General features: G+C 51.5%; 1 protein-coding gene across 1 annotated transcript; it reads left to right on the plus strand.

Moving 5' to 3' along the window:
- The first annotated feature begins 318 nt into the window (after positions 1-318).
- Serinc2 (serine incorporator 2) lies at positions 319-24,964 on the plus strand. The gene is made up of 10 exons (XM_041653021.1): positions 319-442; positions 11,043-11,204; positions 11,963-12,153; positions 12,731-12,810; positions 13,206-13,343; positions 15,290-15,459; positions 16,928-17,018; positions 17,282-17,417; positions 20,204-20,413; positions 21,560-24,964. The coding sequence occupies exons 1-10, from the start codon at positions 404-406 to the stop codon at positions 21,693-21,695; spliced, it is 1,353 nt and encodes a 450-aa protein (XP_041508955.1). The 5' UTR covers positions 319-403; the 3' UTR covers positions 21,696-24,964.
- Positions 24,965-25,701: the final 737 nt, after the last annotated feature.

The following is a 25,701-nucleotide window of genomic DNA, read 5'->3' on the forward strand; positions in this document are numbered from 1 at the left end:
TTTTGCGCCAAGGTCTAAAGGAGTCACAGAGGACCACCTCTTAGATCCTTCCTGGGGTCAGTCACACAATGGCCCTGGTGAAGTTCAAATCCAGGTGTATTTCCATATTCTCGCACGGTTCAGGATACAAGCCTAGGTCAGAGTTGGGTGGGGCTGCGCCCGCCCGCGTAATTACAGGAGTTTTCCCCACCTCAACCTCTTTCGGTAAAGTCTAGCCCCAAGCACCTGTCCCAGGTGAGTCTTAGGAGGCCGCCGAGCGTCGCCGGAAAGTGTCGAGCGACTTCGGCAGGTGGGGGCGGGGCCTGGGCGGGGCTGGGCTCGGGGTGGGGCCAGCCAAGCGCCTGGAGTCTCACCGGATCCGGGATCCGAGGCCAGCGCCCCGCGCCCCGGGCCGCTCTCAGCCATGGGAGCCTGTCTGGGGGCCTGTTCCCTGCTCAGCTGCGTGAGTGTCCACCCCGTTCCTGCTGCGCCCCCGCTCACTTTTTCTCTACCTTCTCCAAGTACTTTCTTCTTTTTTGTTTTCTCCAAACTTGTCTTTCTGGGACCCCACAGGCGCCCTTCTAAACCTCCTTCCGCAGTCACTCGGTTTCGGTAGCCGGGCTCTGGACAGCTGGTGTCGCCGCTCGGGTGACCGCGGGGAGGGGTAGGGCGCGGCTGGGTGCCCTAGGCGCCACCGCTCCGGGAACCGGGACATTGAGGCCCGCAGCGAGTGCGGGGAGCCCCGCCGCCACCGCGCGTGCCCCATCACAGAGCGGCCCCCGGGAGCGTGGCGCGTCTCTCTCCGGGGCGCGGGACTCTTTGTGTGTGACTAGCAGGGTCCCGGCTCCCCTCTGCCTGTGCTTCTCTCTGGCAGAGCTGTCATTCTGTCTGTCCCTGTCGCCTGGCTCAGTCTGTTCTTTTGTGTTTGTCCTGTCCGCGTCTCTAGGGTTCGGGCTTAGTCCGTCTGTCTGAGCGTCAGAACCGTCTGCATCCTCTCTCTGCGCGCAGTCTGGCCGGCTCACTCTTGGGCACCCCCCCCCCCCCCGAAAGCTACGGACCCTTCCCCTCCAGCCCGAGCCGGGAAGGGGATGGGGGTTGGGGGTTGGGTATGAAGCCCTCCCTCCACTTGAACGAGGTTGGTGTCGATTGTCACCGACCACCCGGGCCAAACTTTGGATTCGGGAAGACCCAGAAATAGAAGGAGGTTGTATGTGCCCACCTGGTCGCCTGTGTTGGGGACCAGACGGGTGGCCAGCTCTGCTTTGGGGCAACAACGAACTGAGGGGAGGGAATGCAGCCATACCCGGCTGAGAGGCCCGTACTTTCCCTTTCCCAGCCCCCTTCCCTTCCCCCCTTCACATTAAATCTGAGGTTCATTCAGACTGCTCCCTCCCCTTCTGGCCCCACACAAAGAGGGGCGGAGAGGGGCTCCAGCGGCTGGCTGCAAAATGAACGCTCAGGACTTGCTTCCTTTGTCCCTGATTTGTGTGCGTGTTAGGAGCGGGTGCCCAGGCCAGAGCTGGGCATCTAGAGGTTTTCTTTGTAGCCATTTTTCTGAGAGTGCGCTCAGCCTAGGGAGGAAATGGAGTGGGTCCCTGGACACAGCTCTTGTCCTCTGTTGGGCTTGTTTCCATTGAAAGATGTGTGTGTGTGTGTGTGTGTGTGTGTGTGTGTGTGTGTTCTCTTGCTCCCCAGTCTGAGTAAGGATATTTGCTTGCTGATGCCCCTGCCCTTTTCCAGGCACTGCTTCCTGGTTAGGGAGGGAGACCGTCCCACTCACAGCCCACAAGATTCCCATCTGGTCTTGCCTGGTTACCCATGCCCGGCTGGGGGAGGGTTCTGAGGGCAGACCTGCCAGTTCCCTATGCCTTGCTCTCCCCATCTGTGAGCTGAAGGCCCCTGCAGTGCTTTCCTTGGTACACTATTGGGGAGATAACAGATGAGAGGTGGAAACTGCCACCCAGCTCCTGTGTATAGCGAGCAGGCATCAGTGGGAGCTGCTGTTATCCTGGAGGAAATGTAGGTGGAGAATTCCATCTGGAGAACAGAGCCAAGAACTTCTCTGAGTCACCCAGTCTGCAGGACAGAGTTGAGGCCAGCCAGGCTTGCTCAGACGCTCATTCCAGGGGTTAGCTCTCTTGTCTCAGGTTGCCCAGTGGAAATAGGAGGGAATTACAGTCAGTTCAAACCTGAAGCCAGAGAGCTGGAGAGCTCAGCACTTAAGAGCATTGGCTGTTGGTCTGGAGGACCTGAGTTGGATTCCCAGTGCCTACAGGGCAGCTCACAATGGTCTGTAACTCCAGTTCCAAGGTAGCTAGCATCCTCTTCTGTTTCCCTCAGGCACTGCACACACAGTGCACAGACATGCATACAGGTAAAAACACTCATACACATAAGATAAAAATAAAAAAAATGAATCTAAAATAAATGTTAAAAGTCTGAAGCCAGACACAGTAATGCATGCCTATCGTCCCAGTATTCAGAATGCAGAGGCAGAAGAATCAGAAGTTCAGGTCAGCTTCTACTACATAGTGAGTGCCAAGCAAGCCTGGGATACAATTTTTTTTTTAATCTGATTTTGGTCCAGGCTTCTTCTCTTACACCCCCTCCCCACAAGTGCTTTCTGGTTGCCTAGAGACAGACCTGGTCTAGGGGAGAACTGGAAGATAGCTACTATCCAGGATCTGTAAGGGACCTGCCCCTGCCTTTGGTGCCCTCTGATGTTTCGTATGCCAGGTCATGTCCTGCACCAAAGCTCTTGGCCATGCTGTTTCAATGATTCTCCCAGAATTCCTATGGCTCTGTTACTCCATTTTACAAGTGACCATGCCCACAGTGGCCACCATTCACTCTGTCCTTACTGTAGGTCAGCACCCAGGAACGGAGCTATCTTGTGGCACGGGCCCAGCACTGCAAAAAAAAATATTTATGTATTTATGAGTATTTACTTTCCTCGCTGCAACAAAATACCCAGCAAAAGCAGCTTTAGCTCTCAGTCCGTTACTGCAGGGCAGGCTTGGTGGCAGGAACTTGTGACCACTGGTCACATTGCCCCGACAGTCAGGAAGTGGAAAGATGTGGATGTTTGTGCTCAACTTTCTTCCTCCTTCAGTCAGGGACCCAAGCCCACAGGATGTTGTTATCTGCATTTACACGGGTCTCCCCTCCTCAGTGAACTAATCTAGATGCCCCTTTATACACAGGCCTACGTGTTTGTCTCTGAGACGACTCTAGATCTTGTCAAGCTGACAGTCGACAGGAACTGTCATCCTATAAATGTGCCCTTGTGTTTAATCTTCGCAAAGACCCCAGCGGTGTGCTTGGTATTATTCTCATCTCAGGCTGGGGCTGTAGCTTGGTTGTTCTTGCCTAGAATGATGAAGCCCCGGGTTCCATCCTCAGTAAGACATAAACTGAGCCTGATGACCTCAGCACTTGGAAGGTGGAGGCAGAAGGATCCGGTCAGGCCGTGGTGGCACACACTTTTAATCCCAGCACTTGGGAGGCAGAGGCAGGAGGATTCCTGAGGTCAAAGCCAGCCTGGTCTACAGAGTAAGTTCCAGGGCAACCAGGACTGTTAAACAGGGAAACCGTGTCTCAAAAAACCAAAACCAACCAACCAAACACTTCAAACCCACTAAATTAAAAAAAAAGGTAAGAAGAAGGACCTGAAGTTCAAAGGTTCTCCTTAGCTTGAGTCCTAGGCTTTGGAATTGTCTCAGAAAATTGATTTCCATTTTTCTGATGAAGAAGCTGGAGCAGAGGGATTCAGTGATTTCCTCACAGCAAAACAGTAATAGGTGGTAGAGAGGGGCACTTCTTGATGCCCAGTACTCTGCTTCCAGGAAACGTTGCCCCGTGGGAGTGAAGCTTTTTGGTTTTTGTTGTTGTTGTTTGTTCTTTGCTTGTTTTTCCAGACAGGCTATCTCTTGTAACAGCACTGGCTGTCCTGGAATTTGCTCTTATAGACCAGACTGGCCTGGAACTCACTGAGATCCACCTGCCTCTGTCTCCCAGCAGGAGTGAAGTTTTTAAAGATTTACTTATCCATACGTGTGAGTGTATGTGCAGGTGCACATGTGTGCTCCTGCAGAAGCCAGAAGAGAGTGGCAGATGTTCTCTGTCATTCCTTTGGGGTGTGGTCTTTCCCTGAACCCGGAACTCATGTTTTCTTGGCTAGATTGGAAGCCAGCATGCCCCAGCTATCCTCCTGCCTCCATTCTGCCCAGGAGCTTGGGTTCCAGGTGTTCATGGGACCCATGATTTATTACATGGGTTCTGAGATCCGAACTCTGGTCTTCGTGATTGTGCAGCAAGCTCTCTTCACCATGGAGCCATTTCTCCAGTCCACAGGAGAAGTTCTTTTTTGTTGTTGTTGTTTTGTTTTGTTTTTTTGAGACAGGGTTTCTCTGTGTAACAGCTCTGGCTCTCCTGGAACTTGCTTTGTAGACCAGGCAGGCCTCACACAGAAGTCCTGATGGGAAGGCCCCAAGTGTTTCTGGGTGCCTGGGTTGGTGGGAGACTTCTGTGTTCTCCTAGCTGTGATTCAGTTGTCCACTTCTGCTTGGCATTTGCACTGGACCAGTGAGTCCTGCCTTAGGTGGGAAGATAGGCTGGGTTCACAGGGTGGGGAGTAACTAGACAAGCCACACAGTCTGGGTGGCCAGCAGATTTTTAGGGAGGGTTGTACATTTGAGGGACTGTCCAAGACATGGGTTTAAACCCTGACTTGGCATCTTCTCATCTGCCCACCGTGGGCAGCACATACCCTCTCCGTGTCCATAGAGTTGGAGGAAGAGGGGGACCCACCCCTCACCTGTGTAGGCATTAAACAGTCGCGAGAGGGGTGCATGGATACATTTTGCATCAAGCTGGTGTGCAGCAGCCAAGCCACAAACACAACACAGCGGTGAATTACTGAGGACTGCCAATGAGGAAGTGGGGACACTCCACTTTCAGGGAACACCACGAAACTCAGGGCTGTCCATATGTAGAGCCTGAACTTGGCCAAGTTAGTGTCCTGCCCAAGAGCCCATTTCCCAGATAAGGATACTGAGAGTCCAGGAAGGGAAACGCTGAAAGAGTTGTCATCAAGCCGGCTCCAGGAGCCAGCAGGGAGAAGAGTGGGAGCCTTCAGCTGTCTCTCCCTCTGTGCTTACATGACTGGATGGTTTGTGGAGGCTTCGGGGTGCATCCCTGTGCCAAGTTTTAACTTTTAAATAGTTATGAGATGTATATCCTACCCTACCGTATTATATAGTGATGAAATGCATATCCTACCCTACCGTATATATATAGTATAATGCCTACCGTTTGGATCTTTGATCTTTGTTTTAGTCATTTCTCTTCCCAGACAGTCCTAGTTAAATGACCCAGCCCAGGCAAGTGGCGTTGTCAGAATGAATATCGCCAGTCCAGGCTCTCGGTGATAACTGCCGACTTGTCTCCTGATGTCAGTTCTCACTTCTGGGTGACTCAGAGCAGCCAGTGACTCTCTCCTCACACCCCTGCTCCACTGTCTGCCTCCTCATTTTGGGACCATAGTTCTGTCACTAAGTATAAATCTGCTGTCTCTCTTCTTTGACAGTGAGTCCCGTTGCCTTTGGGGGGGGGGGGGATCCAGACTCTCTGACACAAGCTTGGAGGACAGTGACTACCTCCCAGTACGGCTCCAGCCACTCTAGAAGTCCAGAAAATACAGTGGTGTTTTGGCTGATACTTCTACTGTCTTGTCCTCCCCTTCCACCTTCTCCTCCTTGGTATTGTGTTTTGATTTTTGAGATAGATGTCACGTAGCTCAGGTTGGTCTTGGACTCAGCACATAGCCGAGGATGACCTTGAATTTGTGATCCTCCTGCTTCTGTTTCCCAAGTGCTAGGAGTACTCACGTGGGCTACCACCTCCAGCTTTGTCTGTCTGTTTTGTTGGGTATTGAACTCAAGGCCATTGTGCACTAGGCCAGTGCTGTGGCCTCTGAGCTACAGTCTTATTTCCCCGCTGGGGCACCGGGTTCAGGGAGGTGAAATGGTTTGCCCCCCTTTCCTTTCCTTTCTTTTTATTTCCACTTCTCTTTTCTCCTCTCCCGTCCCCTCCCTCTCCCCCCACTCACTTTCACCTCTTCTTCTCACCCTTTCAGGGTCTCATGTATCCCAGGTTAGCCTCAGACTAACACCTGACCCTTCTTCCTCTGCCTCCTGAGTACAGACACTTGTACCCCCTCTCCCAGGACCAACACCAAAGCCTAGTGCACACCAGGCACCAGCTGAGCTATATCACAGTCGCCCCTCCGCCCCACCCCCTGTACTGTGCTGAAATACACACATGTTCTCACACATGGTCTGCCTCTGCAGTCATTGTTTCTTTAGGGTGAGGACTCGATATGTGACCCTGACCGATCTTGGGCACCAGAGTGCTATGGATTCTCCCCCATCAGCCGCCCTTGGCCTCAGATTTCATTACAGTTCAAGGTCATCAGCTTCACAGTGATTTGCCAGCATCACACCCTTTCCCCTCTCCCCAGACCGAAACCCCAGTGCAGTCCTTGGTCACCACGCCAGCTCACCGAAACTTCCTCTCGATGAATTCAGCTATTCTGGGTTCCTTATACCGTTCGTGTCCTTTGTGCTTGGATTATGTCGTCCCGAATCATGCTGTGCAGGTTGTGGCATGTGTTGGAATGGAATCTGTTTATTTATCATTTTGTGGCACATCTCCCTGTGTGGCCCAGACTGGCCTTGCACTGTCTCTGCCTTACGATTGCTGGGGTTACAGGTTTGCTCCATCACACCCAGCGTTTCCTTTGTAAGAGTTACATTAACACTCCGGTGTGCATCTAGACCAAATTTTATCTGTTCAGGGGTTGTTCGGTTTTGTTTTGTTTTTTTTTTTTGTTTTTTTTTTTTTTTATTTTTCGAGACAGGGTTTTTCCGTAGCTTTTGGTTCCTGTCCTAGAACTAGCTCTTGTAGACCAGGCTGGCCTCGAACTCACAGAGATCTGCCTGCCTCTGCCTCCCGAGTGCTGGGATTAAAGGCGTGCGCCACCACCGCCCGGCTTTTGTTTTGTTTTTTGATGCACACCTAGGAGTGATTATTTTAAACACATCTCAAACTTGTGGCCTCCGAACTCTCTTATGCCTACCCAACGCCCTACAAATGTTTCTAGGAACAACCAGGAGGGCAGATGAATGTCTTAGGGATACCTCTATCCACCCGGCTCCAAAGCTGTGTGACTCGCTGGGGGAGGGAGTAAGCTCTCCACTGTTGTCAGCATGGTTTCTGGGGTTCACTGTAGAGACTCCCCCAGGATTGGTCAGATACTAAGAAACCTTGTAGCCTGGTGGTGCATGCCTTTATCTCAGCCTTCAGGAGGCAGAGGCACGCAGACCTCTGTGAACAGAATCCAGCCCGGTCTATATATCAAGATCCAAGTCAGCTAGGGCTACAAAGTGAGATTCTATCTAAAAAAGAAAAGAGTTGGGTGGTGGTGTGCACACTCTTTAATTCCAGCACTTAAGAGGCAGAGGCAGGTGAGCTCTGAGTTCTGGGCCAGCCTGGTCTACAGAGAAAGTTCCAAGTTCCAGAGTTCCAGGACAACTAGAGCTACAGAGAAACCCTGTCTTGAAAAACAAAACAAAAACAAAAAAGAAAGAAAGGAAGGAAGGAAGGAAGAAGAGAAATGGATGGGTTTTGGTGGAGGCTGGAAAATAGAAGATCAGGAGTTCAAAGCTATCCTCAGCTATGTAGGAAGTTTGAGACCAGCCTGGTCAAGCAGACAGTCTCAGCAAGAATGACTAAGTTATTTTTGCAATGCTGGAGAGTAAGCTCAGATCTTGTGCCAAGCCAGTACTCTACTACTGAGCTACCTCTTCAGACATTTAAATTTTTTTTACTTTGAAATGGGGTCTCACTAAGTTCTCCAGGCTAGCCTTGACCTCACTCTGCAGCCCAGGCTGGTTCTGAACTCACAACCTTTCTGCCTTAGCTTCTTGAACAGCTGAGATGACAAGAGTGCACCCCACGTGTGACTAAAACCTTTATTATTTTTATATTTGTGAAATCAGCAGATGGTGATCTAACGTGCTGCAGTGCGTGCGCGCGCACACACACACCCACACACACACCCACACACACACCATAGAGCAGTCCTGTTGTGGAGGACTGTGTTATACATGACGGGCACCTGGTTGTCAGCCTCCTTAGGTTATTTCCAGCCTTGTACAGCACACATGCACTTCGGTGTTCCTGTGAGCTCATGCTGCTTTTCCTCCTGCCCAGAGGCCAGGGTGTCTGTAGGAAGCAGCTCTGGTGGGACCTGGTCCACGCCAGGCCAGGGTGGCAGGTTGATCAAGTGGTGTGTGGACTTGCACACTGGGGAGCAGGGTTTTAGGCCTGTATCTCTCTTAACCTGGGCCCTCTGGCTCCGCATCAGGACCTGAGACACCCTGACGTTTGAGGTCTCAGGAGCTCCTGGAAAAGCTTCTGTATTTTGACCTCTTGGTGACGAAATGAACTGAAACAGCTTCTCGCTGGGACCTGGTCGCGCCTCTGACTGTTCCTAGTGGCACAAACTGAAAGTGCCAGGACCCGGAGGCGGGGCCTAATGGAAGAGGCACCTGAGGTGGGAGGGAAGTCGCGGTTTGCTCTAGCCTTGCGGGGATTGTTTGCAGGGCTGGGGCATTTAGAAATTAAAGGACACTCCCATCCGCGAGCCTGTGGGCTGGGAAGTGGTGTGTCTGTGGGCAAAGCCTGGCGCTGGCCGTGGAGACCTGAGTTTCAATCCCTGCTCCTAGGCTGATGTATAGATCTCGGTCATATGAAACTTTTTTGAGGTGGTGATGGGGATGGACAGGCTGGCTTCAAATGCATTGTTTAGCTCAGGTTGGTCTTAAGGTCATGATCCTCTTCCCTCAGCCCTCCGCCTCTGGAGTGCTGGGATTCTAGGTGTGTGTGGCCATGCTCTGGCTCCTGTCACCTTTTTGGGTCTCGCTTTCTTCATATTTTAGATGGGAAGCATCCCATGGGTGGGTAGCATGCTTTCCATCCCCCCCCCCCCGAGTTAGTTCTTCCTGTCACTTCTGTCTCCTGGCCTCCGTGCTGTGTGACCGTGTTGCCCTGTGACCTCTGCTAAGCCTGTAATGTTTAACCTCATCACCTGCATGTGTAAACTGAGACATCTCTCTGGCTTCCCCAAAGCCCAGGAGGCTGGGCTTCAGGAAAAACCGGAATATGGGACCAGAAGTTGCTGGTTTAGCATCCTTGTTGCTCTTGACTTCATGGGTGACAGTATTTCCAGGGATATTTCATTTTGGGAGAAGAGGCAGATAGGAAGGCAGCCACGTGGAGAGAGTTATGTCCCCCACGGGTTCAGAAAGTTCTCAGAGAAGCCAGAACCTCTGAAGCTTCGGTCAGCCAAGCTGACCCAGTGGGCTGAGGTCATTTCTGCAGTCGGGGCTGTGTACCCACAGAGGGTGTCCACTGTCCTATGGATGGAAGCCGTGGTCCAGATGGTCCCTGTCTGCTCCCATCTGCCCATCAGACATCACACTGCTACCTCACCATGCCTTTTTCACCTTCCTTCCTCAAATGCAACAGTCTCTGCTGCTGCAGGCAGGAACGTTTTCCCTCTGTGTCTGGTATTGCTTCCTGATCCTTCAGCCCCCAGTTCACTTCCTCAAGGAGGGCCTTCTAGGACTTGCCATAACCCAGTCAAAACCAGTCTGGTTTGCTCTGTCACCGACGTGGAATCTCTCAGTATTTGAATAGCTTAAAATGTCAGTAACTTTTGGCTTAAGGTCTTTTTGGTCCACCGAAGACTGTTTCTCTTGGGTTCTTAAATACCTGGGTGAGAACTTGGGCTGTTTCCTCAAGACTTGTGCTTGGGATTGGCTTCCCAGAGGACTGAGTCTTTTCTCTACTGACTCAGCTGTGTGTCGCCTCCCTAATCCCTCAGTGGTTTCAACCTAGGAAGGCTGCAGCCTACATAGTGGATGGTGAGAGGCGCTAGGCCACCATCAGCTGTCCAGCATGGGTTCTGCCCCAGACAAAACACAGCCTCCAGGGAGTCTCAATTTCAGATGTTTTGAACATCCTGATTTCTCAGGGCTTAACATGTATCTGGTTCTACTCCAAACACTTTATGTTCATTGAACACATAGTTCATAAGCCCCTATTAGGTTCTGAGTACTGTTTCTGGGTCTGACCCAGTGAACAAAGCAGACAAAAATCCATTCTTGTTACACGGAAGATGCAGACAGACAAGTAAGATACAAAGAGTAGTAGAGAACTATGGAGACTCATGAGCTGGGGAAGAGATAGGGGGTCTCAAGGAGCTTGCATTCTGTCTGACTGTCTGTCTGCGACAAGGTCTCACGTAGCCCAGGCAGGTCTCAAACTCACTAGAAAGCTGAGGTTGGCCTTGAACTCTTGATCCTTCTGTCCCAGGGATTACAGGCATATGCTACCACACCTGACTGGGGCTTACAATTTAAACACCCAGGACTGGAGACGGCTCAGTGGTTAAGAGCACCGGCTGCCCTTCCAGAGGTTCAGAGTTCAATTCTCAGCACCCACATGTCTCAGCACCCACATGGTGGCCCACAACCATCAATGGGAGCCAATGCCTTCTGGTCCGCAGGCTGCAAACATCAGTATACATAGACTAAATAAATCTAAAAAACAAAACAATTTGAACACTCAACTTCATTCTCACAACTGCCCTGTGAAGAGTGGCTACCTTCATGATCCCTATTTTATAGATGGGGACACGGGCTCAGAGGTTGAGTGACAGGTCACACAGGTCATTCATTAGTGGCAGCTGGCCTTCTGGTTTTCTTTTTAATCACTCCCTCTGCCTAAGCGATAGTGTGATAGTAGCCCTCACTTCTGCAGCTATAGGCTTTGTGGTCCTATATGGATTCAGTTTGAGTACTGAACTAGAAAGTTAAATGGGGGTCCTCTTCCCCAGCTCAGCACAGACTTCAAGACTGAGGTGGGGCCGGTGGAGGGTGTTGAGTGCCCATGTATGAAACGAAACTGACGGGGCTGCCTATTCCTGCCTCCCCTAGGCATCCTGCCTCTGCGGCTCTGCACCCTGTATACTATGCGGCTGTTGCCCCTCAACCCGGAACTCCACGGTGAGCCGCCTCCTCTTCACCAGCTTTCTCTTCTTGGGGGTGCTGGTGTCTATCATCATGCTGAGCCCCGGAGTGGAGAGTCAGCTTTACAAGGTAAGTGTCTGCGAGGGTGTTGGAAGGCACCGGATCGCCCCGCCCCGCCCCGCCCCACCCTTCACAGTCAAGGGAAAATGATTGAAGTTCCAGGGGTGGGAGGACACCTGAGCTTCCTATAGGGTGGATCTTACAGGAGCAGGTTCCCCTTGGAAAAGCCTATTCAGGGCTGGAGAGATGGCTCCGAGGTTAAGAGCATTGCCTGCTCTTCCAAAGGTCCTGAGTTCAATTCCCGGCAACTACATGGTGGCTCACAACCATCTGGAATGAGATCTGGTGCCCTCTTCTGGCCTGCAGCCATACATGCAGGCAGAATGGTATATTCTAAATAAATAAATCTTTAAAAAAAAAAAAAAGCCTATTCATCACTGCTGCCCTCTAGAGGCAGGTTCTGGGAGTGCGTCTCCCTTTGGATGTTGAAGCCCGGGCTGGGAAGCCTGACTTGACCTTAGCGCCCCCCGCCCCCCCCCCCCCACGAGGGTTTTTGAGGCCCAAGACTTTAACCAGTGCAGAGGTGCGGATCCCTGCAGAGTCCTTAGAGAAGCCAACTCTCTCGGGGGTCCCGCAAGCCTCTTAGTGGTTCTGCTAAAGGCAGGAGGTGGAGACCGCCTGAGATGGGGGTGTGGGATGTGGGCGATGATTGTGAGGGGTTGTTATGGGATAGGGGTCTGGGCAGCCTCTCTTAGGGAAACAGGCCTGAGTGGAGGCTGCAGGGTTCTGGTGGATGGGGCTCTCAGGCTGCCCTGTTGTCTCCACAGCTACCCTGGGTGTGTGAAGACAGGACCCAGCAACCCTTGGTCCTGCAGGGCCCCGTGGACTGTGGCTCCCTGCTGGGTTTTCGCGCCGTCTACCGCATGTGCTTTGCCACAGCGGCCTTTTTCTTCTTCTTCATGCTGTTGATGATCTGCGTCCGCAGCAGCCGGGACCCACGAGCGGCCATCCAGAATGGGTGAGGGGCAACCACAGGCACCTGCACACTTCCCTGGAAGGCTCTTCTCCCCTCTGCCTATCCCCAGGGACTCTAGACCCTGCCCTCAGACTGGTAGAAGCCAGAGGTCAGCCTCAGCTGTTCCCGGGAACCATCCACACCTTTTCTTTTTTGTGAAACAGGAAACAGGGTCTCTCACCTGGGGCTGATTACACTAGCCTGGCTGGCCAGGTCCCCAGCGACAAGCATGTCTGGGTTTTTATGGGAGGGCTGAAGATCACCAGTTGGTCTTCATGCTTGCGTGACAAGTCACCTGTTGAGCTACCCCTACTCAAATCCGTTTTGAATGGAGGATAAAGTTCAGAGATGGTAGTGGTTGCTACACACACAACAGTTCAGTTTTAGTCTCGCCGCTTGGTTCTTCCCCCTGCCCTGAGTTCCAGGTTTTTTCTAGGAGTGGGGAACACCTTGTCTGTCAGGTCACCAGTATGCCCCTTCCTCTCTCCTAGGACCTGTCCCTTGGGTGGAGGTTCTGGGCTGCCTCTGCTCCGGTTCTATCGAGGCCCCCACTCAGCTTCCCCCTTCATCTCTCTTGTAGGTTTTGGTTTTTTAAGTTCCTGATCCTCGTGGGTATCACCGTGGGTGCCTTCTACATCCCTGATGGCTCCTTTCCCAAGAGTAGGTGGCTCTGAGGGCACGGGAGGGGCAGCAAGGAGGGTGGTGGGGTGAGTGGGAGGGTGGGGGTGGCTCTGCCTTGGCATCACATTGACTCCAGGTGGCTGGCAGCCCTCTGCGTTTTCTTCACTAGATAGCATCCTAGTGCTGGGCTTTGAAGCCTTGGGGTAACTCGGGGTGGGGGACCACCTAGCCTGGACCCTACTCAGCCACACTGAGAGGAGGACTCTTCTTCTGTTCATGTACCCACGCAGAGTAGGACACGAGTGACTATTGCATGAGTCTGTGTGTTTGAGAGAGGACAGCTGAGTGAAGGCATGCTAGGAACCCTGGGGACCTGCTGTCCCCGTAGCCGCTCCTACGGCCCAACCACCCACCCCATTGCTCTCTCCCCACAGTCTGGTTCTACTTTGGCGTCGTGGGCTCCTTCCTCTTCATCCTCATCCAGCTGATCCTCTTCATCGACTTTGCACACTCCTGGAATCAGCGGTGGTTGTGCAAGGCCGAGGAGTGTGACTCCCCAGCCTGGTATGCAGGTCAGTGCCAGGCTGGCCTCCACACTGAGGGGCTGGGAGCCTGATGGATGGGGTCTGGAGTTGAAGTTTGGAGGAGGGAACGGGCCCTGAGAAGCTGCCTGAGGGGCCCTGAGGGGTTGAGATCCATAGCTTCCGACAGACAGACTACACAGAGCAGGGAATGTGCCAGGCCCTTTGGTGGTGGCTCAACCATACTTTAAGTGATGTCTGGTTATTGGAATCCCTGCTGAATCCCCTCCACTTCTCCTAAGTCTGTAAGAAAGTCTGGGCCAGCATTCATTGCCCTTCTCACTTTTCTGAGCCTGCTGGTCTCTGTCCAATCATCAGACCTCATGAGCTATTGACAAGACCCTTGTTTTGTGAGCAACTGATGAGAATCTTGCCACGTACTAATGACAATTCGCTAGTATAACCTTTTCTTTCTTTTTTTCAAGACAAGGTTTCTCTATATAACAGTCCCAGCTATCCAGACCAGGCTGGCCTCGAACTCACACAGATCTGCCTCTGCCTCCCAAGTGCCGGGATTAAAGATGTGCGCCACCACTGCCCAGCAACCTTTTCTAAAAATATTACTGGGGACTAAACCCAGGATCTTGTGCATGCTAGTCAAGCAAGCACTGTACCACTGAGCTACACTCCCAGTCCACTTCTTTCTTGTTATTTTGAGGCATACTCTCACTAGGTTGCCCAGGCTAGCCCATGAGGCCATGGTTGACTGTGACTGGAGATTGGCATCCCTTTCCTCATTGAATAACCCATGGCTTCTGGGATCACTATTATGCGCCCATGCTGGGCACTCTGTTCAAACTTTTTAAAAACAATTTCTTTTAATATTCACTAATGTGTGTGCGTGTCAGTGCCTGACCACAGTAAGGGTCCTGGTGTGGTGGTGCACACTTTAATCCCAGTGCTCAGGAGGCAGAGACAGGCAGATCCCTGTGAGTTGGAGGCCAACCTGCTCTACAGAGCAAGTTCCAGGACAGTCAGGGCTACATAGAAAAACCCTGTCTTAGAACAACAAGAAGAAGCCGGGCGGTGGTGGCGCACGCCTTTAATCCCAGCACTCGGGAGGCAGAGACAGGCGGATCTCTATGAGTTCGAGGCCAGCCTGGTCTACTGAGCTAGTTCCAGGACAGGCTCCAAAACCACAGAGAAACCCTGTCTCGAAAAACAAAACAAACAAACAAACAAAAAAGAACAACAACAAGAAGAGGAGAATTGATGAGAGTATTTTAGAAAATGGGATGTTTTGAGTTCGGATTGGAGCCTGGGTTTATTGCTGGATCGTTCATCAGTCATTTTTCTAGATTTCAAAATTTAATCATATTCAAGACCCAAGGCTGCTGAAGTTGGCTAACCCAAACTAGAACTTTAGGCGGGGGTGAAACATATAATGGAGCGTAAAAGTTGAATTTCTCATATCTTATATCGTCTTGTGGGCTTTACCAGCACATTATTTTGGCTTTAATTATTTTGTGTGTATGGGTTTTTGTCCGCATGTGTGTGTGTGCAGTGTGTGTGTGCTTGGTGTCTCTGGAGGTTAGAAGAGAGTGACACATCACCTGGGACTGGAGTCGTGGATGGTTGTGAGTCACCATGTGGGTGCTGGGAGCTGACCCCAGTCCTTTGTAAGAGCAGCAAGTGCTCCTAACTGCTGAGCTGTCTCCAGCTCTACCAGCAAATTCTTTCAGATGATAGCGGTGCAGTGACATCCGGTACAACCCTGTTTTGATTTACTGTCCTTAGAGTGACAGTCACCTCCTTACAGCGTAGGAGTCATTATGGATTGGGTTGGGCAGGAACTCACAAGGGTGCCATGGGGAGCCACGCCTCACATCAAGGAACTGAGGCCTATGGCAGGAGGGCAGCTGCAGCCTGCTGGGGAAGCTGGCGCTCCTGTTTCTGCCTCACATTTCTGAGCTGTTGTTCATCCCCGTGCTGCCCAGGCCTTTTCTTCTTTACCTTCCTCTTCTACCTGCTGTCCATTGCTGCTGTGGCACTGATGTTTGTCTACTACACCGAGTCTGGCGCCTGCCACGAGGGCAAGGTCTTCATCAGCCTTAATCTCACCTTCTGCGTCTGCGTCTCCATCGTTGCCGTCCTGCCCAAGGTCCAGGTGAGCCTGCCCGTTGGTCCAGTCTCTTTGCAGGTGGGACTTCATGGATGAAGCTGGGTCCCAGGACAGGCACTGACAGGTCAACGAGACCTGGCCTGTGTTATAGCATCTAAGCTCCTGGTCTCCTGATTTGGCTGTCATATCTACAAGCTAGGCATCTTTGAGAAAGTGCTTTTTTAAAAATTTTATTTATGCTTTATGAGTGCTCTGAATGCACACCTGCAGGCCAGAAGAGGACGCCAGATCCTATTATAGATGGTTGTGAGATACCATGTGGATATGGGAATTGAACTCGGGACCTCTGGAAGAGCAGACAGTGTTCTTAACCTCCGAGTCAGCTCTCCAGCCCCTTGTAGGGTTTTTTTGTTTGTGTTTGTTTTTTGTTTTCTCGAGACAGGGTTTCTCTGTGGTTTTGGAGCCTGTTCTGGAACTAGCTCTTGTAGACCAGGCTGGTCTCGAACTCACAGAGATCCACCTTCCTCTGCCTCCCGAGTGCTGGGATTAAAGGCGTGCGCCACCACTGCCCGGCCCCTTGTAGGGGTTTTTAAAAGACAAAACTGTATGGCCACTGTATTTCCCATTTGACCGTTATTTTCCAAGAACTACAACTCCCAGAATTCCAGCAAGTCACCTGGTTCTTGGGCAGGTGGGGCTTGCAGGTTGGCTTTGGTTCTTACAAGTGCTCATGTCAAAAAGGTCAGGTGTGCTTATTATCCAAGAGCTAGGGAGGTGGGGACAGCCAGCCTAGCCAAACTGGCAAGCACCAGGTCCCACTGAGAATCCTTGTCTCTCAAAAAACAAAAGGATAGTTCCTGAGGGGTGACAGGTGAAGTGTCTTTGGCCTCCATGGTCATGTACATACACATACATACACACATACATGTAACACACATATACAACATACACACATGCATGCACACACACATACACACAACATACACACATACACACAAATGTACACACACACACACACACTTCTACAAAATGCAGATTCTTAGCCAAGGCTAGTAAACAGCAGAGTGGAGATTTGAACCAAGAGCTCCTGCAGGCAGTGAGGAGTGGGGCAATCCAGTAAGGAGTCAAGGTTGAACGAAGCCAGTTTCTTTGTGAGCTTTGTGGGGCAAAGGCAGGGATCTGGTGGGGCAGGAGCTTCCGTGGGGGGGGGTACTCAGGGCCTCATTTTCCCTCTCCAGTCCCCCCTCCTGCCCCAACCATCCCTGGCAGAGGGGCCAGGTGAGGTGGGAGAAGAGGGGGCTGCAGAGTCTGGAGTGTGACAGTGGGGTGTAGGGCGCAGGTGAAGCTGAGCAAACTAGAGAGGGGCTGACCCGAGCATTTGCGGAAGAAAGGGTAATGGTAATCTGGGGTTTCAAGAGAAAGAATTGGGGCTCCGGTTTTGGGTAGGGAGGAGTGGCGGGTGCTCTAGCGGGGTGAGCAGGCTGAGCTCTTACCTATGAACTGTCATTGCCAGGATGCCCAGCCTAACTCAGGCCTGCTGCAGGCCTCCGTCATCACGTTGTATACCATGTTTGTCACCTGGTCGGCCCTATCCAACGTCCCTGGTGAGTGTGAGGCAGGCACTGGTCCAGCAGTGGCCTGCTGAAGTGTTAGCGACATCACAGGGGTGTGGGACACCTCAGTACTGGGGGTGGAAAGGAGGGCCCCATCTGCTCCTGGAGTTGTTTATCTGTCTTTATTGTGTCTGCCACCCTGTGAGTGTGTATGTCTGTCTGTCCTCTTGGGTCAGCTCTCTGCCTCTCCTCAGAGTTCCCTGGCTCCTAGATCCAGTCAGCTAAGGTTAAAGGTATCTGTGTTCCATACCCAGACCAAAAATGCAACCCTCACCTGCCCATCAGAAATGGAACAGGCCAGATGAACTTGGAGGACTACAGCACCGTGTGGTGGGATGCTCCGAGCATCGTGGGCCTTGTCATCTTCATTCTGTGCACCTTCTTCATTAGGTACCAGGGACTTGGGCTCTGGGACGGGTGCTGAGTGGGGGAGTGAGAGAGGACTGGGGAACTTCCTATTGCTGTGATAAGCACTGTAACTAAAACCAACACGGTGAGGAAAAGGCTTATTTGGATTACAATTGTGTGTCTCAGCCACATTCTGTCACGGAGGGAATACTGCCTATTGGTTTGCTTTCGGTGGCTTGTTCAGTTCTCTTTCTTCTACAATCCAGGCTCATCTACCCAACAGTGGTGTCACCTACAATAGGGTGGGCTTTCTCCTCCCCCCCTCCCCTTCTCCCCTATAATGATAGATCAAGAAAATGCCCCTTTTAGTTGGTTCTCTCCTTTGGGATTGAATTTATGCCACTAGGCTTGGCAGCAGGTGACTTGACCTTCTGAGCCATGTCCCTGGTCCTGTTTATTATTGTCGTGAAAACTTTTTCATGGAATTTATTAGAACAATGCTATGGGCCAATAGAAACAGCAAAGAATCAAAGTATTAAGGTGCAAGCTGTAAAAAAAAAATCCCAAGTAAAATTCCAAAATGTTGAATGTACTGAGTTATTCATTAGCCAACCAAGAGCTCAAGAAAGGCCAGTACCCAGATAATAAAACACAGATGTTTAAAAATTACTCCTGCATATATGAGCATGATGTGTATGTATGAGTATGTACCATATATGTGCATATATGTGCATGTTGTGTATGTACCATGGCACATATGTAGAGGTCAGGGGATAAGGCTGTGAAGTCAGTTTTCTGCCTCCACCTTTACATGGGTTGTGAGGGTGAAACTCACCAGGTTTGAGCAGCAAGGACATTTACCTCATTGAGTCACCTTGGGGACCCATGGCATTTTTTTGGTCTTTCTTTTCAGTGCTGGGATCTGGCCAGGGCCTTGCACGTGCTAGGCCAGTGCTCTGCACTGACCTCCCCTCTGCTTTCTTTTCCTAAACACGAAGGCAGTTGCTAACACCAAATGCCCAGGACTAACAAAGCTCAGAGTTTCCAGACATGGCTCATGCCTTTAATTCCCACCCCTGGGAAGCAGAAGCAGGAGGATTGCTGTGAGTTTCAGAACAACCAGAGCGACATAGTGACATAGTTCAGGCCAGCCTGAACTTGTGAGACTGTCACACAAAACAACCAGAGTGCTGCGCTGATGGGTCAGGGCGAAAGTATAAGCTGTGCAGGTATGAAGACCCGAGTTTATGTCCCCAGCTTATACTACAGGACACCGCTGTACCCCAGCTTATACTACAACACACTGCTATACCCCAGCATATACTACAGGACACTGCTGTACCCCGGCATATACTACAGGACACTGCTGTACCCCGGCATATACTACAGGACACTGCTGTACCCCGGCATATACTACAACACACTGCTATACCCCAGCATATACTACAGGACACTGCTGTACCCCGGCATATACTACAGGACACTGCTGTACCCCGGCATATACTACAGGACACTGCTGTACCCCGGCATATACTACAGGACACTGCTGTACCCCGGCATATACTACAGGACACTGCTGTACCCCGGCATATACTACAGGACACTGCTGTACCCCGGCATATACTACAGGACACTGCTGTACGCCGGCATATACTACAGGACACTGCTGTACGCCGGCATATACTACAGGACACTGCTGTACCCTGGCATATACTACAGGACACTGCTGTACCCCGGCATATACTACAGGACACTGCTGTACCCCGGCATATACTACAGGACACTGCTGTACCCCGGCATATACTACAGGACAGTGCTGTACCCCCAGCTTATACTACAGGACACTGCTGTACCCCAGCACTGCAGGGTGGAGACAGGAGGGGCTCGGGAGCTTGCTGGCCAGCCAGTGTGTCTGAGATGTCAAGTTCCAGGTTTAGTGAGAGACCCTGTTTCAAAAAAGAAAGTGGATGAGCAGTTGAGAGAGAAACCTAATGTTATCTTCTTGCCTACACATTTACACACATGCATCATGTCCCTTACAGGCAAGCACACTACATACACACATGCACACATATACATAACACCCTCCACCCAATGAAAACAGCCTGTATTAATCTTCTTTCTGTCGCTGTGATAAACACCATGGATCAAAAGCAACTTGGGAGACAAGGATTTATTTCGGCTTATGCTTCCAGACAGGAAACAGTTCATCACGGAAACATGTCTGAGCAAGAACTCAAGGCAGAAACCTGGAATTAGGAAGTGAGGCAGAAGCCATGGGAAACCACTGCTTCCTGGCTTACTGGATGGCTTGCTCAGCTGGCTTTCTTATGCCTGTCCAGGGTGGCACTGCCCACAGTGAGCTGGGTCCTCCTATATCAATAATTAACCAAGATCATGTCCCAAAGACTTGCCTACAAGCTGATCTGGTGGAAGGAATTCCTTGGTTGAGGTTCCCTAGTTCATGACCAAAACTGAGCCAGCAGAACCTTGATGAATGAAGCTCCTGGTTTGGTGCTTTCAGTACTTGGTACTCAGTACTCAGTATTCAGTACCTGTTCTGGAAGTGGTGAGGTGACTGTTTAGTTTATACCCTGGACCGGACATTTGGGAGATGCTTGAGGGAATCAAGGGCTCACAGAGCTATATTTTACTCAGGGTCGTAAGGATCGGAGTAGAGTTGAGAGACTGTACTGTGTTGGCTCCTGGGTGTCCAAGAAGCCTGGGCCACCCGAGTCTAGTGTTGTGACCCTGGCTCACAAGTCACGCCCTGCTGTGTCTACCCATCTCCGTTAGTGGCCCTAACAGCCTGCCTTCCTCTCCCGCAGTCTGCGATCCTCTGACCACCGGCAGGTGAACAGCCTAATGCAGACGGAGGAGTGTCCCGTGGAGACGATACAGCAGCAGCAGGTGACCATCAGTGAGGGCCGCGCCTACGACAACGAGCAGGATGGTGTCACCTACAGCTATTCCTTCTTCCACTTCTGCCTGGTCTTGGCCTCCCTGCATGTCATGATGACACTTACCAACTGGTACAGGTATGCTGTGGCAGCCTGGTGGGTGGGAGGACCCAGCCAGCCCCGGGTGGACTCTCTGAGTATTTTCTCCAGCCCCTCCTGGGTCTTCCGGTCTCTGTTCAGGCTTGGGAACCTAGGTGGCAGAGCCTGTCTTAGGCCCCCATAAAACCGACTCTTCTGCCTTAGTTTCCCTGCTGTGTCTTCATCAGCCCAGCTTCTCACACTTTAGCTAAGAGACCAGAATGGACAAACAGGAGATGGGGCTGGGCTTTAGCAGGGTGACCGTGTTTGCAAATCAGAGCTGGGTTGTGGGGGATCCCAGTGTGGGGTGCAGGGAGAGGCAAGATTAGGGTACGGCAATCAGAATGGAAGCCACGGAATTAAGTGTTGGAATCAAGAGGTCTAGAGTTGGGGTTGGGACAGTGGGGAGCTGCATCTTGTCAGGACTATTGGGGAGCAATCATGTATCAGTGTACACCGGGGATAGGTCATTTGGCTAAAATGGAAGTTCAGAGGCAATCAAACCAGTAGAGGGGCAAGGAGCTAAGTCAGGGGCCAAGGCTGAGTCATCAGTTTAAGGACCAGGAAGGCTTAAGGTCAGAGTTCATCGGTCCTTAGGGGTGAGGGGTGAGGCCAGAGAACTGGGTGACAAAGTACTGAAGATGGGGTTTCTCTGTATTGCCCAGGTATGCTTGAACTTGAGATCCTCCTGCCTCACTTTCCTGAGAGGCTGGGATTACAGGCCCGGGCCGCTGGCCCTTGGACTTTTTTGTTTTGCTTTTGATACAAGGTCTCATGTAGCCCAGGCTGGTCTCAGATTTATTATATAGCCAAGGATGGTCCTTAACTCCTGTTCTTCTTGCCTCGCCTTCCAAGTGCTTGAATTATTAGCATCACTATGCTTGGCTCAGGATGACAGAGTGAGGGACCAAGAGACAGGTCAAGTCAAAACCTAGACGTATGGTCAAGATGGGAATTGAGGTCAAAGTTGGTTCTGTGGTCCAGGGTCCCAAGGCCAGGGTGTCTCCGTGTGAGACACAGGAATTGGAGGTTCAGGGTAAGAGCCAGGGTTGGATTTAGTTGTGTCAACTGGCTCGTCAAGTCAGGGAACAGGACTGAGGTCACAGGATTGGGGGCCAAGCTCATGAGCCGGATGGTGTGTTCCAGCCCTGGTGAGACCCGGAAGATGATCAGCACGTGGACCTCTGTGTGGGTGAAGATCTGTGCCAGCTGGGCAGGGCTGTTCCTCTACCTGTGGACCCTGGTGGCCCCCCTGCTCCTGCCCAACAGAGACTTCAGCTGAGAAGGCCCTGCAGCCCGCTCACCTGGTGCCTTGGGGCTCAACAAGGGCCGGCCCACCCTCGGTCGCACCCACCCACCCTCTTCCAAGATCTGCCAGAGTCAGGGGACCCTCCGTTCTCAGTGCCTCTGGGGTCTGTGGAATATTAGGCTCTGATCAAGCCCCACTTTCTGCTGCCCGTGGCCATGCACACTCACCCTTGGGGCAGAAGTAGCTCCTGTTCTCAGGGTCCCCAGAAGAGGGCATGGAAGGAGAGTGGCCCAGAGCTGCTCAGCTGGCAGGGGGTACCCACCCCATTGGGGTGCCCACACCAAGGCCTGTGCTCCAGGCCTCCAGAGCCAACCCTCTTTCCTAGACCACGTGCCTTACAGAGTCTCTGAGACTCCACCCAATAAACACACCTGTCCATGTGTGTGACTTCCATGTCCTGTGCTCCTCACCGTGGGGGAGTAGAATGCCATGCCTGGGAATAAGGGTCTTGGAGAGTATGGTAGGCAGGCTGGAGAGCAGGGGTTCTGTCAGGGAGCCAAAAGGGCTGGACTCTGGACCCTGCTTTCTAGCGTCTGCTCTCTCCTCTTTTCCCCTCTGACCCCTGTTCGCAGTCTGGGCCTCATCGCTATGCTCATTTCTCTTCTTGCTGCAACGGTCTTAGGGCTTGATGCCGTGGGAATCCAGAGAAGACCCAGAATGCTCCTAGGCCTTGGAACACCTAAGGAAGGGCTCGTGCTCTGAAGCCACCAAGCCTAGCTCTGAGGAGGCTGGGTCACTCTCCCCAGTGATTCGAGGAGAGCAGTGCTGCCTGGTTGGTCAGTGGCTTCTGCGATGGCCCAAGGAGTGGCCTGTGCAGCAGACTCAGCCAGAGGTGCTGGTGTGAGGGTCAGAGACAGGCTTCTGTTACTCCAGTGCAGGCCATTCATCCCTCGTGGTGTGGTGGTGCTCGTGGGTGTGGACTGTAGGTAGTTTTTGTGATAGTCTGGTTAGGTACCCTTTACAGCCCTCCCTGGAGGGGGATGAAGAGATGGCTCAGAGGTTAAGAACAATGGCTGCTCTTCCAGAGTCCTGAGTTCAATTCCAGCAACCACATGGTGGCTCACAGCCATCTGTAATTTATCTCTTCTGGACTGCAGACAGAACACTGTATACATAATAAATACAAAGTTTCACAGGCTTGCCTGAGACCCGACCACCTCCCAGGTAGCCCAGGGTTTTAGGGAGTGCGGGAATAGAGCAGGCATCCTGGGAATGGATGAGTCTAATAGACACCCGGGAAACTCACTTGGGCCTAGCGCTCAAAGCACAGGGAATAACTGCTGGAGGCTTGCTGGGGCTCAAGAGCTAATACAAACTTACTGGGGTGCAAAGGGCATTGTGGGGTCAGAGGAGCATGAGAAGATGGGTGGCCTGGCACAGACTCTCAGGGGTTGTGGGGAAACTAGGTACCCTAAAGACAGAGGGGAGCTGCTGGGGTGCTGAGCCAGGGGCATCCCTAGAGGGGTGAGTTGATACTGGGATCTCCCAGATGATGTTTTAGACAGATTTTCCTGGGTGAGGTAGGGTGGGTGGAAAGCCCAACTAGGTGAAGCTAAGGAAGGCTTTCTCACTAGGGCAGGTCTGGAGGATTTCTTGGTCTACTGTGCACACAGTAGGTACACAGTAGACATCCTCAGCCTCTTCTCCTGTCCTAGCACACAGTAGGTACACAGTGTACATCATCAGCTGCTCCTTCCTGTCCTAGCACATAGTAGGCACACAATGGAGATTCATAGCCCCTTCTGCTTGTCCTACCACACAGTAGATACACAGTGGACATCTATAGCTCCTTCTCCCTGTCCTAGCACACAGTAGGTACACAGTAGACATCCTCAGCCCCTTCTGCTTGTCCTACCACACAGTAGGAACACATTGGACATCTATAGCTCCTTCTCCCTGTCCTAGCACACAGTAGGCACACAGTGGAATCCATAGTCCCTTCTCCCTTTCCTACCTGGTCATGCTGCAGCTGCTCTGAGCTCATCAGATATAAGAGGAAATGCTGAACCGTTGCCTTCCTGTTACAAGGTATTGCTGTGTCTGTCTTTCAACTCAAAGCAATGCCTGAAGCTACAACAACCTTCTTGGGACAATGAGATGACAAACCTGCTGTGCCTGGCTCCAACTTCACTTACATGAGGAAAACCAACCTCTGTATGTCTAAGTCCTGTTAGGTATCAGCTCCGTGCGACTGGATGCGTTGCTATCTGAATTACTGTTCTCAGCTGTGAAGAGACAGACACCATTACCAAGATGACTCTAATTAACTGAGGGTTTGTTTACAGGATTAGAGGCTTAGTTCAGGATCATCCTGGCGGGAAGCAGGCAGGCATTGTACTAGAGCAATAGCTGAGAGCTTTAATTCCTGACCCCCAGGAAGCAGTGAGGGAGAGAAACCTCATAGCCTACTCCCAGTGTCACATCTACTCCTGTAAGGCCACACCTCCTAATCCTTCCCAAGCAGTTCACTAACTGGGAACCAAGAATCCAAGCATATGAACCTGTGAGGGCCACTCTCATTCAAAACCCACACTGATAGAATTTACTGGTCTTTAATTTTAGGGATAACAAGAATAGCAAACAGGACCCTGACCCCGAGTCTAATTAGCACACATTTCTCCTAGTACTCTGTTTATTTCTTGTATGACCCTTGGAGCCCCTTGTGTGACTCACTGTATGGCCCAACTCTCCCCAAGGCCAGGACAAATGAGAACCTATGCTCACTGGTTGTTTGTGGCTCCCCTGGGACCTAGACCAGAACCCCGATGATGAGAAGCACTCAGAACAAGTCAGGTTAGATGAATGAGCACCGTTTGATTCTGGAACAGCCACGGGAAGGCTGTGGTGGAAGGAGTGGGCATGGAGGGCTCCATTGGGCCAGGAAGCCCAAATTCTGCTATTGAGAGGTCAGAGGACTTTCCTAAGAAATGACTTTAAGGCTGAGGCTGGCAGAGTATGTGGAAGTTCACTGTGACAATGAACATGGAGAAGCCTGCTACAGGTGGTACATGCCTGGTGGTGTAAGCTTTACACTTGCGGCTAGGGTGGAAGGAATGGCTAGTTTAGAATATACTGCAAATCTTGCCTCAGAGTGTACCAACAAGGCATGGGATTGTTCTGTGGTTAAAAGTGTGTGCTGGCCAGGTGATGGTGGTGCATGCCTTTAATCCCAGCACTCGGGAGGCAGAGGCAGGAGGATCTCTGAGTTCGAGGTCAGCCTGGTCTGCAGAGCGAGTTCCAGGACAGGCTCCAAAGCCTCACAGAGAAACCTCGTCTCGAAAAAGAAAGCAAAACAAACAAAAGTGTGTGCTGCTCTTGCAGAGGACCAGAGTATAGTGATATTTTATTTATGTTTTAATAAATAAAGTTTGCCTGAAGATCAGAGGGTAAAACTGATCCACTAAAGGCCAGGCAGTGATGTCACACACCTTTAATCCCAGGGTTTGGGAGACAGGCAGACGAATCTCTGTGAGTTCAAGGCCACTCTGGGCTCCACAAGATCAATGCAGAAACAGATCCGGATGATGGTGGCTCACACTTTTAATCCCAGTACTAGGGAGTCACATGCCTTTACTCCCAGCACTAAAGAGAATATAAAACAGGAAGAGACAGAGGCTCAGGGCTCAGTCTCTAGTCACCCAGCCTTGGTAGAGATAAGACTTCTCTAGTGACTTGGCTGTTTTGCTTTTCTGATCTTCAGCTTGAACCAATTATCTGTCTCTGGGTTGTTGGTTTTTTTTTTTTTTTTAATCATTTGTGCTACACCAGAGTTTGTATTTGATTCCTAGCACTCCATGTTGGGTGCCATAACCCCAGCTCCAGGGGACCAACAACCTCTTTTGGCCTCAGGCACCCACATGTATCTGTGTATGAACCCACGAGTGAGTGTGAGCACACGCACGTGTGTGTGCACACACACAGAGAAAATAACTTTTTAAAAGTAGAAGTGGGTGGATGATCATGTAAATAAAACTGTTTC

The sequence above is a fragment of the Microtus oregoni genome, unplaced genomic scaffold (assembly GCF_018167655.1).
Source record: "Microtus oregoni isolate MIOR12 unplaced genomic scaffold, Mior012 000005F_ref0000423, whole genome shotgun sequence".
NCBI lineage: Eukaryota > Metazoa > Chordata > Mammalia > Rodentia > Cricetidae > Microtus > Microtus oregoni.

Bases quoted from the DNA above. Each gene is read 5' to 3' on its own strand.
- Serinc2 (XM_041653021.1), top strand. From the start codon at position 404: ATGGGAGCCTGTCTGGGGGCCTGTTCCCTGCTCAGCTGC. The intron at 11,205-11,962 runs GTAAGTGTCTGC...TTGTCTCCACAG, and splicing joins TGGAGAGTCAGCTTTACAAG to CTACCCTGGGTGTGTGAAGA. The intron at 13,344-15,289 runs GTCAGTGCCAGG...CGTGCTGCCCAG, and splicing joins CTCCCCAGCCTGGTATGCAG to GCCTTTTCTTCTTTACCTTC.